The sequence below is a fragment of the Dromiciops gliroides genome, chromosome 4 (genome assembly GCF_019393635.1).
Source record: "Dromiciops gliroides isolate mDroGli1 chromosome 4, mDroGli1.pri, whole genome shotgun sequence".
Taxonomy (NCBI): domain Eukaryota; kingdom Metazoa; phylum Chordata; class Mammalia; order Microbiotheria; family Microbiotheriidae; genus Dromiciops; species Dromiciops gliroides.
In genome coordinates, this window is record NC_057864.1 from 171,438,550 (window position 1) to 171,453,190 (window position 14,641).

General features: G+C 39.0%; 1 protein-coding gene across 1 annotated transcript in view; it reads right to left on the reverse strand.

The window, feature by feature from the left end:
- Positions 1–12,844, reverse strand: part of LOC122754780 (ankyrin repeat and fibronectin type-III domain-containing protein 1-like) — a 237,240-nt gene extending 224,396 nt beyond the window's left edge. The window contains exon 1 of the mRNA XM_044003238.1: positions 12,781–12,844. Coding sequence (XP_043859173.1) covers positions 12,781–12,810 — 30 coding nt within the window. The 5' untranslated portion in view covers positions 12,811–12,844. The remainder of the gene's footprint in view (positions 1–12,780) is intronic.
- Between the last annotated feature and the right edge of the window lie 1,797 nt (positions 12,845–14,641).

The following is a 14,641-nucleotide window of genomic DNA, read 5'->3' on the forward strand; positions in this document are numbered from 1 at the left end:
AGTTTCTTGCAAATGATTTTTGTCCCCACTACATTGTCAAAATGTGGGAAGGGAAGGGAAGGGAAGGGAAGGGAAGGGAAGGGAAGGGAAGGGAAGGGAAGGGAAGGGAAGGGAAGGGAAGGGAAGGGAAGGGAAGGGAAGGGAAGGGAAGGGAAGGGAAGGGAAGGGAAGGGAAGGGAAGGGAAGGGAAGGGAAGGGAAGGGAAGGGAAGGGAAGGGAAGGGAAGGGAAGGGAAGGGAAGGGAAGGGAAGGGAAGGGAAGGGAAGGGAAGGGAAGGGAAGGGAAGGGAAGGGAAGGGAAGGGAAGGGAAGGGAAGGGAAGGGAAGGGAAGGGAAGGGAAGGGAAGGGAAGGGAAGGGAAGGGAAGGGAAGGGAAGGGAAGGGAAGGGAAGGGAAGGGAAGGGAAGGGAAGGGAAGGGAAGGGAAGGGAAGGGAAGGGAAGGGAAGGGAAGGGAAGGGAAGGGAAGGGAAGGGAAGGGAAGGGAAGGGAAGGGAAGGGAAGGGAAGGGAAGGGAAGGGAAGGGAAGGGAAGGGAAGGGAAGGGAAGGGAAGGGAAGGGAAGGGAAGGGAAGGGAAGGGAAGGGAAGGGAAGGGAAGGGAAGGGAAGGGAAGGGAAGGGAAGGGAAGGGAAGGGAAGGGAAGGGAAGGGAAGGGAAGGCAAGGGAAGGGAAGGCAAGGGAAGGCAAGGCAAGGGAAGGCAAGGCAAGGGAAGGCAAGGCAAGGGAAGGCAAGGCAAGGGAAGGCAAGGCAAGGGAAGGCAAGGCAAGGCAAGGCAAGGGAAGGCAAGGCAAGGGAAGGCAAGGCAAGGGAAGGCAAGGCAAGGGAAGGCAAGGCAAGGGAAGGCAAGGCAAGGCAAGGCAAGGGAAGGGAAGGCAAGGGAAGGCAAGGCAAGGCAAGGCAAGGCAAGGCAAGGCAAGGCAAGGCAAGGCAAGGCAAGGCAAGGCAAGGCAAGGCAAGGCAAGGCAAGGCAAGGCAAGGCAAGGCAAGGCAAGGCAAGGCAAGGCAAGGCAAGGCAAGGCAAGGCAAGGCAAGGCAAGGGAAGGCAAGGCAAGGCAAGGCAAGGGAAGGCAAGGCAAGGCAAGGCAAGGCAAGGCAAGGCAAGGCAAGGCAAGGCAAGGCAAGGCAAGGCAAGGCAAGGCAAGGCAAGGCAAGGCAAGGCAAGGCAAGGCAAGGCAAGGCAAGGCAAGGCAAGGCAAGGCAAGGCAAGGCAAGGCAAGGAACTTAAGTGGTGGGAGAGGGATTTTAAGTGTTTTGTTTAGTCCCAGAGGATAGAACAATGGCAGAAGTTGCAAAATGGCAGCTTTTGTCTAGGTATAAGAAATAATTTCCTGATAATTAGAGCTATTTAAAAGTTCAATGAATGGATTCAGGAGATAGTGAATTCTCCCTTATGGAGGTCTTTAAACAAATACTGATTGACAAATTTTCAGACATCTTGTAGAAGGGATTTTTGTTCAGTTTTGGTTTAGAATAGATGGCTGGCCTCCCTCATAATGCTTAGAATCTGTGATTCTATAACTAGATAATTGATAATGTTCCAACTAATTTTAAACATAGACTTAAAAAAATGTGTGGAAAAAAGGGGGCAGCTAGGTGGATAATGCACTGGCGCTGGCTTCAGCAGGACCTGAGTTCAAATCCGGACTCAGACACTTGACTAGCTGTGTGACCCTAGGCAAGTCACTTAACCCTCACTGCCCTGCAATCAATCAATCAATCAATGTGTGGACCTATATATATAATCACTCTAGGGACCTTTCACTGTAAAAACTCCTTTTACCAATGCATGTCTGGGTAGAGTACTGAGAAATAAAGTAACCCAATCATGGTCACATGTCTTTTATATGTCAGGGGTAGGATTTGAACCCAGATCATTCTATCTCTAATACTACATAATATATCACATTGCCTCTCCTTTCTCGATGAACCCATCATTTACAAAATGAGAGAGTTGAACTAGGTAATTTATAACGTTCCCTTGCTATCCTAGATACTAGGACCTCTCTAAAAGGCAATGGACACTATTTTGGAGTCATAAATGTAGGATGGTACTGAATAAGGTGGTGGCAGAATGTCTTACCCAACCTATTGCTCTATACAGTGTTAGATTGTCAAAATGTAATGAATAATTGTAAGAGTTAGGATTATCTGTTTGTTGGATAACTGTTCAAGTTCCTCAAGGGCCAGCAGGTCTGGGAGATTATTTAGTACAACTAAAAGCTATGGTTCTGTCTTATGTAGGCTCTCTGGGAAGTTGGAATGACCAAGAATTGTATGGTGATGTTTTTATATCACCTCAAGATGAAGAAATGAATAATGCTGCATGACTCCTTGAATCCAAGTGTTTGGGAGATAGTCAAGGGTGCTTCAGTGCACAAATAAGTAAATAAATGGGTAGATAAACATAAATTAATGAATGAATAGATACATGCATGTATATATACATATATGTAACACTTTTTCATAGAAATGGAAGGAAAAATACAGGGTAAAAATAAAATTTTCTCTTTGGAGCAAAGCATTCATTTTCTCTAATGGAATCCACAGTCTATATCACTTTAGTGAGAAAAGTTTCAGTCACAGAACTATGGGTCCTTTAGGGTCACAGTGTTGAAAAGAAGACTGGCCTTGTCTACTACCCCACCCTGATGATAAAAACCCCTTGATCTTTCCCCCACCCCCCACTATATTTCTATTTAATATTACATTATATAATCTTCTTTCCACCAATGCAATTCAGTGAGTATTTGTTAACTGCCGACTACCTAACAGCCACAAAGACAAAAAGGAAACAGCCCCTGTCTGTAAGAAGCTTACAATCCACTGGAGGGAAAGTTTTAGACACTGATGATATTAGCATTGGTGTTTATTTTTTTTAATTTATATTTGTTTTTGTATTTGTTCTTTTCATTATCTCTTTATGCTTAAAAATAAATGTCAGTGCTGTTTATGCTAGATATTAAAATGTTAGAGGGTAGAGTCCAGGACTGCATTTCTCTTTCTGTGGTGTGCTGTGAAAATAGGTGCTTTCTAGGGCTTTGAGGCATTCCATAAACCACAGACATAATTCATACCAGAAGCTCAGGGTTGATTTTTTTGGTCTGAGTTTCATGTGCACAGAAGTGGTTGTGTGATGAATGAAACTTCACACCCAGAGTCCCAAAAGATTAATGAGTTTATAAATGCCCTGGACCTCTGTAGGAAGGTGGGAATAATAATAAAGATATGGTAATGATGATAATAATAACAACTAGCATTTATATAGCTCTTTAAGGTTTACAAAGTGTTGTGCAAACATTATTCTATCTTATCCTTACAATAACCCTGGAAGCTAGGTGCTATTTTTATCCTCATTTTATAGATGAGGGAATTAAGCTACCAAGAGGTTAAGCGACTTACTCAGAGTCACACAGCTAGTAAGTATCTGAAGTCATATTTGAACTCATGACTTACCAACTCCAAGTCCAGTTCACTATCCACTATCCACTTTACAACCAGCTACCTAGAGAAAATCTCATATTGGATCTTTTTTTTTTTTTTTGGCGAGGCAATTGGGGTTAAGTGACTTGCCCAGGGTCACACAGCTAGTAAGTGTCAAGTGTCTGAGGCAGGATTTGAACTCATGTCCTCCTGAATCCAGGGCCGGTGTTCTATCCACTGTGCCACCTAGCTGCCCCAGAATATAAGGTTTTTGTTTGTTTGTTTTTGCTTTTGTTTTAATTTTGGTGAATCAATTGGGGTTAAGTGACTTGCCCAGGGTCACACAGCTAGTAAGTGTGTTAAGTGTCTGAGGCCAGATTTGAACTGAGGTCCTCCTGAATCCAGGGCTGGTGCTCTATCCACTGTGCCACCCAGCTGCCCCTGATATTGGATCTTGTAGTGAGTGGGATAGAAAAATTGGAGTCGGTGGTGTCTATACACACACACACACAGAGTACATAATTAGACAACCATACCCTACAAGGATACTACAAGGAGTGAGAAAACACTCCCCCTGCCGAGTCCTACCCATATCTCTGCCCCTTGTGAGTATACATTACCATACTTACCAATAGTCACACCTTTTGTTCAATTAATACTTATTTATTAAGTGCCTACTATGTTCCAATTTTTCAAAACAAAAAGAGGAGGAAAAGTCTATAATTATTGGTTGGTGATCTTAACTTTGATTCCCAGCAAAATTCTAGACCATATTATAAAAGGTATCATTAGGAAGGTCATAACATAAATGTTGATGTCTGGGCACCATATTTTAGGAAGGATGTTGATAATCTGGAGAATGTTATAGAACACAAGTATGAGGATCAATTGAAAGTACTCAGGGGCCTCACCAAATTGCCTCACCAAAAAAAAAGAAGAATAGTGAGAGGGGTGGCTAGGTGGTGCAGTGGATAGAGCACTGGCCCTGGAGTCAGGAGTACCTGAGTTCAAATCCGGCCTCAGACACTTAACACTTACTAGCTGTGTGACCCTGGGCAAGTCACTTAACCCCCATTGCCACGCAAAAAAAAAAAAAAAAAAAAGAAAGTACTCAGAATGTTTATTTAGCCTATGTGATTCCAAAAAAAGCACCGGGGCAGCTAGGTGGCACAGTGGATAGAGCACTGGCCCTGGATTCAGGAGTTCCTGAGTTCAAATCTGGCCTCAGACACTTAACACTTACTAGCTGTGTGACCCTGGGCAAGTCACTTAACCCCAATTGCCTCACTAAAAAAAAAAAAAAAAAAACCCACCAATACAAGATTGCTGCTACTGATGGAAATATAGAAGTGGAACAAACAGTCCTTGCTCTCAGGGAGCTCACATTCTATTAGAGTACTATAGCATGTTCACAGATAGTTAACTATAGGATATGTACAAAATAAATACTATTATAATTACAGGCAAGGAGAGGAGGATATTAACTATAGTAATTACAGGCAAGTAGAGGAAGATATTCATAGCCAGGGGATTTAGGCATGACCTCTGGTAGTAGGTGACATTTGAGTTGTGTCTTGAAGGTGGCTAGATGATTTAAAAGGCAAAAAATTAAGGTTGGAGAATATCTTAGGAAGGAAGAACAGTCTGGGCAAAGGTGAAGAGACAGAGATGAGATGGTATCAATAGCAAGAAATCCAGTTTGGTTAGACTGCAGAATGTGTGTGTGTGTGTGTGTGTGTGTGAGAGAGAGAGAGAGAGAGAGAGAGAGAGAGAGAGAGAGAGAGAGAGAGAGAGAGAGAGGGAGGGAGAGAGAGAGAGAGGGAGAGAGAGAGAGAGGGAGGGAGAGAGAGAGGGAGAGAGAGAGAGAGAGAGAGAGAGAGAGAGAGAGAGAGAGAGAGGGAGAGAGGTAGAATCAGTCTACAAAGGTAGGTTAGAGACAGATTGTAAAGGTATCAAATGCCAAATAGAAAGACTTGTATTCTCACCTAAAGACAATGAGGAGCCTCTGAATCTTTTTAAGTACAAGACTAACATGGTCAGCTCTTCACTTTAAAATCATCAGTTTTGGGGCAGCTAGGTGGTGCAATGGATAGAGCACCGGCCCTGGAGTTAGGAGGACCTGAGTTCAAATCCAGCCTCAGACACTTACTAGCTGTGTGACCCTGGGCAAGTCACTTAACCCCAATTGCCCTGACCCCCCCCCCAAATCATCAGTTTGGCAGATATCTAGAAGTTAAATCAAAGGAAAAAGGGACTGAATACAGGAAGACCAACTAAAGGGCTATGAACTCAAAGGAATGCCTCTCATGGAAGGGATTTCAGATACCGTAGGTAGGTCTAAGGGGATGCACTTGAAGGCAAGTGGGGCCTCTTGTCACTCTTCAAATCATAACGTATGCAGACAGTCACCTACTTTGCCTGTATCAGGGACAGACCATCAATTCACAGACATTAACACTGAGAAAAAACAGTACTGACCCATAGGTTCATCAGGAGATACTTCTTTGTGGTCTCTTTCTAAGTCACACTAAATGAGCAACAAAAACAAAGCGACAACAACAATGATGAATGATGATGATGACAATGAGGACAACTAGCATTTCTAGAGTGCTTTAAAGTTTGCAAAACATTTTACTATTTTATCTCATTTGATGCTTGTAACAACTCTGAGGTAGGTGCTATAATTATAACGCAATTTGCAATTTGAGTGAAAGACTAATGAAATTGTAGGTCTCTTTGCTGGTAGGGAGGCCATCAGTAGCCAATGCTGAGTGACATAGGTTGGTACTGGGAGAAAGCTAGTGGGACCAACTCTCCTATCATCCCAATAAGGTACCAACACAAGAAAACAGACATAGGTCTTTTCATGAACAAAGTACCAAACAATGGGACTAATAGACAGTGACTGAATCCATCAACCCTGCCTTACCCCAGTAAAAAATATCTATAGTCTACAAGTGATATAAGCCAGAGAGTGGATCTGCAAGTGATCATTTTACATGCTTGGACACAAAAGTGATTCTGACTTGAGCAACTGGGTAGAAAAAATAAACCATTCAATTCATTTTTCACCCTCTTACTGAGCATCTTTATATTTTGCTTTTGTTTTCTCTGCCAAGCAGGATGGTTTTAGACAGGAAAGGACAGAAAAAACACACCCAAGATGGGGAGAGAAATAAGAAGAGATGCATTTGGCGAAGTTCAAGTCACAAAGCACAGATGAACAATGTGTTCAGGTATTGAAAGAACCAACAGACATGATTGTTGAGCCTCTGCCATCAAGCTTTGAAAGATCCTGGAGAGCAGGAGAGCAATCTCAGAATTGAAGAGTGAACATTGTTCCATTTTTTTTTCAAAACATGAAGAGAAAATCAATCTGTAATTATAGGTCAGTGAGCTTAATTTTGATTACTGGGGAAATTCTAGAACATTTTAGAAAAGGGATCATTAGGGAAATCACTCTTAAGTGTTATTGTCTGGGAACTAAATTTTAGGAAGGACACTGATAACTGGAGAGTGCTCTAGAAATAGGAGGACCATTTGAAGGAGCTTGGGATGTTTAACCTGTAGAAGAAGAAAAGATGTTGGAGACATGATAGCTGCCTCCCAAGTATCTGAAGGAGGAGGGGTGTCATGTCTTCTGCTTGGCCCTTAATGGTAGAATTAGGAGCAATGAAAAAATCCTACAAAGAGGGACATATGGGCTTGATGAAAGAAGAGATTACCTAATTGAGTTATCCAAAAGTATAATGGGCTTCCTCCTGTCTCTCCCCACTCTAGTCTACCCTCCACATTCTTGCTAAAATGATTTTCCTCAAACACATATTTGACCATCTCAGGTCCCCGTTCAATAAACTTAAGTGATACCCTATTGTCTCTAGAATAAAATGCAAACCTTTCTAGTTGGCTTTTTAAAAGACTTTCGGGGGGGGGGGCGCTAGGTGGCACAGTGGATAGAGCACCAGCCCTGGATTCAGGAGGACCTGAGTTCACATCTGACCTCAGACACTTGACACTTACTAGCTGTGTGACCCCGGGCAAGTCACTTAACCCCCATTTCCCTGCAAAAAGCCAAAACAACAAGAACAAAAAAGACCTTCAGAGCCTTGGCCCCAACCTCATTGAATATTTTTGTCCCTTCTGTGATCCAGTCAAATTGTTCTCTCTATTCCTCACACGTGATACTCCATCTCTTATCTCCATGACTGTAAGTTGGCTATCCCAAACTTTTACTCTTCTCATATCTACTTTATGGAATCCCATTCTTCCTTCAAGATTTAGCTTAAGCACCACTTTCTATGTGAAGCCTCTCCTAATTCTCCCAAATGCTAGTGCCTTTCTTTCCAAAATACCTTATTCTTAATTATTGTAATATATTTATTCCTTATATTTATATTTATAAATGTGTTATTGTCTTTTCTGTTAGAATGTAACCTCCTGGAGAGTGGAAATTATTACATTGTTTGTATTTGTATCTCTAGCACCTCAAAAAAATTCCTGGTACATGATAGGTACTTACTCTTTATTGATTGATGGATTGATTAGATAGTATTTATCATATCAAGGAAAAGTACAATTATTCCTGAGCTCCTTTTCATTTTTTAACATAAATGATTATAATATTTTATCAAATTATTTTTATATATGTCGATATAATCATATGATTTTTGTTTAAAATATAGTAGATTATATTTATAGTTTTCTTAATGTTGAACTATCCCTATATTTCTCATATAACTACAACCTGAACATGGTATATGAATAATCTTTTTCGGTATAGTGCTATAGCCTCTTTGGCGGTTTTTTGTTTTAATTTTTTATTTTATTTGTGATATATAATTATATTTTATACACATCAAACATAGATATCATATACACAAAACACATATGTGACATATATACATTTTCTACATGATTATATTTAGATATACCTAGACATATTATAATACGTATAACTTAAGATTTTAATTCCTTAAATAACTATTTTGTAAATAAGAAATACATATCAATTTATATAAATACTTTATATGACAAATTTGTTTGCATTGCTAGTCAGAAGTTTCTCCACCATCTTTAGGAGGCTATTTATGATTTGCTCAATTTCTTTTTGAAATTGAGCTATTCAGATTGTTTATAACTAATTCTGTTCACATAAGCATTTTACATTTTTGTATATATTTATACCAGTATAAGTTTTTGTAAATATTCATTAATTTAATTTTTCAAAATTCATTTTTATAAGATTTAGAGTTCCAAATTTTTCTCCCTCCCTCCATTTCCTACCCCCTCCACAAGACAGCAAACAATATGATATAGGTTATATATGTAGAATCCACAAGTACTCTTTTTTTTAGTCTGTGTTCAATCAATATCAGTTATTTCTCTGGAGGTGGATAGTATGCTTCATCATCAGCCCTTTGGGATTGTCTTGGATCATTGTATTGCTGAGAGCAGTTAAGTCATTCACAATTGCTCATAGAACAATAATGCTGTCACTGTGCCCAATGTCCTCCTGGTTCTGCTCACTTAACTAAACATCAGTTCATATGAGTCTTTCCAGGTTTTTCTGAAATCATACTGCTTGTCATTTCTTATAGTACAATAATATTCTGTTACAATCATATACCACAGCTTGTTCAGTCAATCCCCAATTGATGGGCATTCCTTTGATTTCCAATTCTTAGCCACCACAAAGAGTTGCTAAAAACATTTTTACAAGTTTTTTTGTTTGTTTTTGTTTTTGTTTTTGGTGGGGCAATGAGGGTTAAGTGACTTGCCCAAGGTCACATACGTAGGAAGTATCAAGTGTCTGAGGCTGGATTTGAACTCACGTCCTCCTGAATCCAGGGCTGGTACTTTATTCACTGTGTCACCTAGCTGTCCCTAATTTAAATTTTCAATTTGGCTTTCATAATAGTCTCTAACAGTTTTTCATTTTTTCTTCATCTATGGGGAATTCTCTTTTTTTCATTAAAGTGGTCATCTGTTTTTACCCCCTTTTATACATCAGTTACTGGGTCCTCTATTTTAACATTCTTCTAAAATCAGCTCTTAGCCTTACTTAAGAAGCAAATTTTTCTTTATAATTTTATCTCATTTTTGTTTTCTCTATTTTGTATTTATTTTTATATTTTTGGTTTGTTAATGTTCTGTTTTCTTTTAGTTGCACTTTCCATTTACTGATCTCTTCTTTCTATCTTTTGTTAATTAAAGGTTAGAGGTGAGTTTTCCTCTAAGGACTGCCTTGGATGGATTTCAAGGCTTTGGTATATTATCTCATAATTCTGATTTTCTTTGATAAAATTAAGCATGTTTTTAAGGATTTGTTCAATAACCCATTCATTCTTTATAATTATCATATTTAGTTTCCATTTAAATTTTAATCCTTTCTTCAACTTCATCCTATTAATTCCAAATTGAATTGTATTGTGGAATGTAAGGAATAAGTTTAATACTTTTACTTTTCTGCCTTTGTTTCTGAGTCTATGCCCTGGCATATAACTAATTTTTCTAAAGTTGCCATATAAGTCTAAGAAATATATATACTCCTTGTGATCTCCTTTTAATCTTTATTAATTTCCCTAATATCTCTTTTAACCATTTTTATTCTTAATTTCTCCTTGTCTGAGATCATGATTCTCACCCTAGTTCTTTTGGATTAAACTGAGACATAATAGATTATATCCTAACCTCCCATTTTTAACTCTGTGAATCTTTGTTTTTAAATCTATTTCTTGTAACAACATAGTTAAATTTTTCTTTTCAATGCATTCTGTTTGTGAATTTTACATGTAAAGACATCCTATTCATATTCACAATTTATAATTGTTAAGGGTTTTTTGTTCATTTGTTTGTTTTGCTCCACTATATCCTATTATAGTGTTTCTCTTCTTTACCTTTCATACCCCTGTATATAAAGGAAAAGGATGGGAGGAAAGAAAGATAATGTAATCAATACTAGCCATCTATAGACTAACTTTATGATCTTATTATCCTATGCTCTTCTCTTCATCCAGATCAAAACCAAATAATAGTATTCCATTTTTAATCTCTCTTTACTTTTAATTTCTCCTTCATAAGAGATGTGTTTGGGGACAGCTAGGTGGTAAAATGGATAAAATACCATGAATTCAAGAGAACCTGAGTTCAAATCTGGCCTCAGACTCTTGACACAAGCTATGTGACCCTGGGCAAGTCACTTAACCCTCATTGCCCTGCCACCCCCCCAAAAAAGTATGTACTTGATCATCATATAACATTTTCAAATTGTCCAAATTGCTTACCTCTCCAGGTTTCTTTTGCCTCCTACATTTACATTTCAGATTCTACTGAGCTCTGGTTTTCTCAACAAGAATATTTGGGAGTTTTTGAGTCTATAATGATTTATTTTTCCTCAATAGAATTATGCTCAGCTTTTCAGGATAAGCTATTTGGAGTTATAATTCCTTATATTTTGTCTTTTAGTATTACCATACTACAATTTTTTTGCTCCTTTCTCATAACTGTTGCATATTCTCACATGTTACTGACTGTGGCTGATCTCTTTCTTCCCGATCATTTGCAATTTTTTTTCTTTGACCTACAAGCTTAAGATTTGGTAATAACATTTTGAGGTATGTTATATGCTTGAAGTTTATTTTAGGTGGTGACCTGGATTCTGTTTCTTTTTACTTTGCCCCCGAGTTGCAGTAGTTATGGACAGTTTTCTTTTTCTTTTTTTCTTATTTTTAAAAAGATATGGTATCATTTCTGTGTATGAGTATTTGTGTGTATGCATGTGTGTGTGGTTTTCATGAAGTTCAGTAATACTTAAGTTATTTCTCCTTGTCTTGTTTTACTAGTCCTTTGTTTTTTAACTAGCTTCCCCCATGTAGGTATACTTTAAAAAAAAATAAAAGGTCTTTTGCCTTTCTTCAATTATTTCTTATTGAACTTGGGGGTTTCCATTTGGACAATTGTTTGACATTACAGTACATACCTCTTTTTCATAGGGTCCTACAGTTTTCTAAGACTCTTACTATAACTCAATAATGCATGCTAATCTGTACATATGAAGTCCAAAATTGGCTTAAGCTGTTCAGTTGGCTAAAGTAAAAAGAGCCCTTTCCATAAGAGCTTGTTCTCCTCAAACCCAGCTAATAAATTATCTTGGAAATCAGTCTCAATCACTGAGAACCAATAAGAAATTCTGTGACCTCTCCATAAAGTGACAAATGCCTCTATTCTACAGGGAAAGATTTCCAACAGATGCCCCTTAAACTATTACTAATACCCTGTAATCTCATCAGATTGATTGGGAGGGGGCAGCTAGGTAGTGCAGTGGATAGAGCACTGGCCCTGGATTCAGGAGGACCTGAGTTCAAATTCTGCCTCAGATACTTGACACTTACTATCTGTGTGACCCTGGGCAAGTTACTTGATCCCCATTGCCTCACCAAAAAAAGAATTGATTGGGAAACATCTAATTGATCAGGATCTCACTGAGGTGGCATAGTGGATAGAGTATTGGAATTAGAGTCAAGAAGACATGAGTTTGAAACCTGCCTCAGACACTTAAGAGATGAGTGAATCTCACAAAGTCACTTAACAATTCCTTATACATAAAATGAAAGAGTTGGAATCAGGTCTTTAAGGTCATTTCTTGTTCAAAATTTTTGTTACTATGAACTTCCTTATAGATTGAATTTACATTTCCGACCTTCATGATCAAACTAGTATACCAGTCTGTGAAACAAATAACAACTCATATTGCAGGATTGGAGGATAATCATTCTTCAAAGAGGTGACTCCTTAGAGGTTAAAATGTCCCATTCAGATTGCCCCTTAGTCCTGTGCTCTTTGACTACAAATAAGTGACTGCCTGCAATAGATGTTACCCAACAGCTTTAAAATGAATTACTTCCTACTATGCCCTACTTCCCCAATCCCATTTTCAATAGATCAAAAGAAAACAGGAGACCTGGAAAAAAATGGATAATTGTTGATATTAACATAAAAGTGATGTCACTTGGGGACCCAGATTGCTATACTGGAAAATGATAAGAGTAAGAAGAAAGAAAGCCTGGCAACAAGAGACAATATTGCTAACAAGGTAAAAATTTGCCTATAAAAGCCTTCTCCTCTGCCCACCACAGGTATACGCCCACTAGAAAATCCCCTTTGAAGTCCCAAGCTATAGTAGTTTCAGAAGTCATTGTATACCAGAGCAATTACAACTTTTCTTCAACTTCTGTTTGAGATGTTCACCACTTGACAAGCCAGGTGATAACTTACCTAGTCTCCTCATATTTTCTGCCCATTGAATACAAAACTACTATCTCCTGACTACCAATTATGTATATTCAGAACCATTTTTTCCTACCCTGGTTGGTGTATCCTCCAGGAGAGACATCAGGGTGAGCTGTAAAGTTGAATGAAAACCTAGGGAGAGGGAGAAACCCCTTCTGAGGACCTCCACATGGTTCCTGTTGCTAAGGGAACCATCTTCTTTGTCTAGCAAAGCTAAGAATGGCCGCTGCACTCAGCACTTGGCTCAAGAAGTGTTCAGACCACAGAGGAGGGTCAAGAGGAAAGGGAGGGGAAACGCCTCACATGCTTTCTGACAAAGAAATAACTTTTAAAAGAAGGAGAGAAGAAGGAGAAATGGGAGCTTATGATCAGCCCCAGAACTGAGGAATAGTTGTATGAATGATAATGCTGGGAGATTTGAATTTAACTCTAATGGCATAGAAAAGAATGGAATTGTAATACTTTTCTGGTGTGTGTGTGTGTGTGTGTGTGTAGAGACAGAGACAGAGAGACAGAGACAGAGACAGAGAGAGACAGCTAAGAAGAGAGAATGAGAAAGATGTTGAAATGGACGGAATTATAGTGGTGATGGAAAGAGATTCTGATTAATACAGGTGCGAATAGAACTCAGCAAATTAGCATATAATAACATTGATGCTTTGTTGATGCACTTTGGACTGGATCCCTTGGGTATTTAGAAGTTAAAGATCTTAGACTTCCTTTTCTCTGAAGATTAATAGCAGCTATAGTATTAGGGGTGTGTGCATGTGTGTGTGTGTGTGTGTGTGTGTGTAGAACTATGTTGGGGGAGTAGTAAGGGTTGAGAAAGGAGACTAAAACTATTGCAAATCAAACAAATATTAATTCTTTGAGCATATTGGGTCTAATTTTGCTTTTAGTGTCTATAATTTATGTATAACTAGAGTTTAGTAATTTGCAAAAATATGAAGTATGTCTATGTATTATTCCCATTCTATCTCATGGGAAACCTTTCCAAATTCCTTTCCAGATCTCTTATGATCTCATTTACACATTTACATGTTCCATTGCTACCTTAAGATCTCAATGTCCTTGAGAACAGGAAATGTCTTTTTTCTTGTCTCTGGCTCTCCAAAACATCGATGAATAGGCATTTAAGAATAGTGAGAGGGGCAGCTAGGTGGTGCAGTGGATAGAGCACCGGCCCTGGAGTCAGGAGTACATGAGTTCAAATCCGGCCTCAGACACTTAACACACACTTACTAGCTGTGTGACCCTGGGCAAGTCACTTAACCCCAATTGCCTCACTAAAAAAAAAAAAAGAATAGTGAGAACAAAGGTTACAGTAGCACAATGCCTGGCACAAAGCAGACATTTATTAAACACTTGTCGTTTGATTTAAAATGCCCTTGAAATATTCTCTAGCCCAGACCCTTGCCTTCCTATGGGAAAGGTGTTGTTAATATTGCTATTGTTATTATTTTATAGATGAAGCACATGAAACCTGGTGAAAGTCACACAAGTCAGAGATGGAGCAGATCTTTTCCAAGAATAATGCACCATTCTTGGGATGAAAAGTGCAAATATAGTCCAAAGTTATAAGCCAGAATGCTGTCCATAACAGAAGCTCAACTTTGTTGTTGTTGAGTCGTTTTCAGTCAAGTCTGACTCTTCATGACCCCATTTGGGGTTTTCTTGGCAAAGATACTGGAATGGTTTGCTATTCCCTTCTCCATCTCATTTTATAGATAAGGAAACCAAGGCAAACAAGGTCAAGTGACTTGCCCAGGGTCACACAGCAAGTAAGTGTCTGAGGCCAGATTTGAACTCAGGAAGACAAGTCTTCCCGACTCCAGGTCAGGCACTGTATCTATTATACCATATAGTGGCTAAGAAACTCAACTCATCCAACATTGTATAGCCAGTTAGAGGTGATGTAGACTAGAACCCAAGTT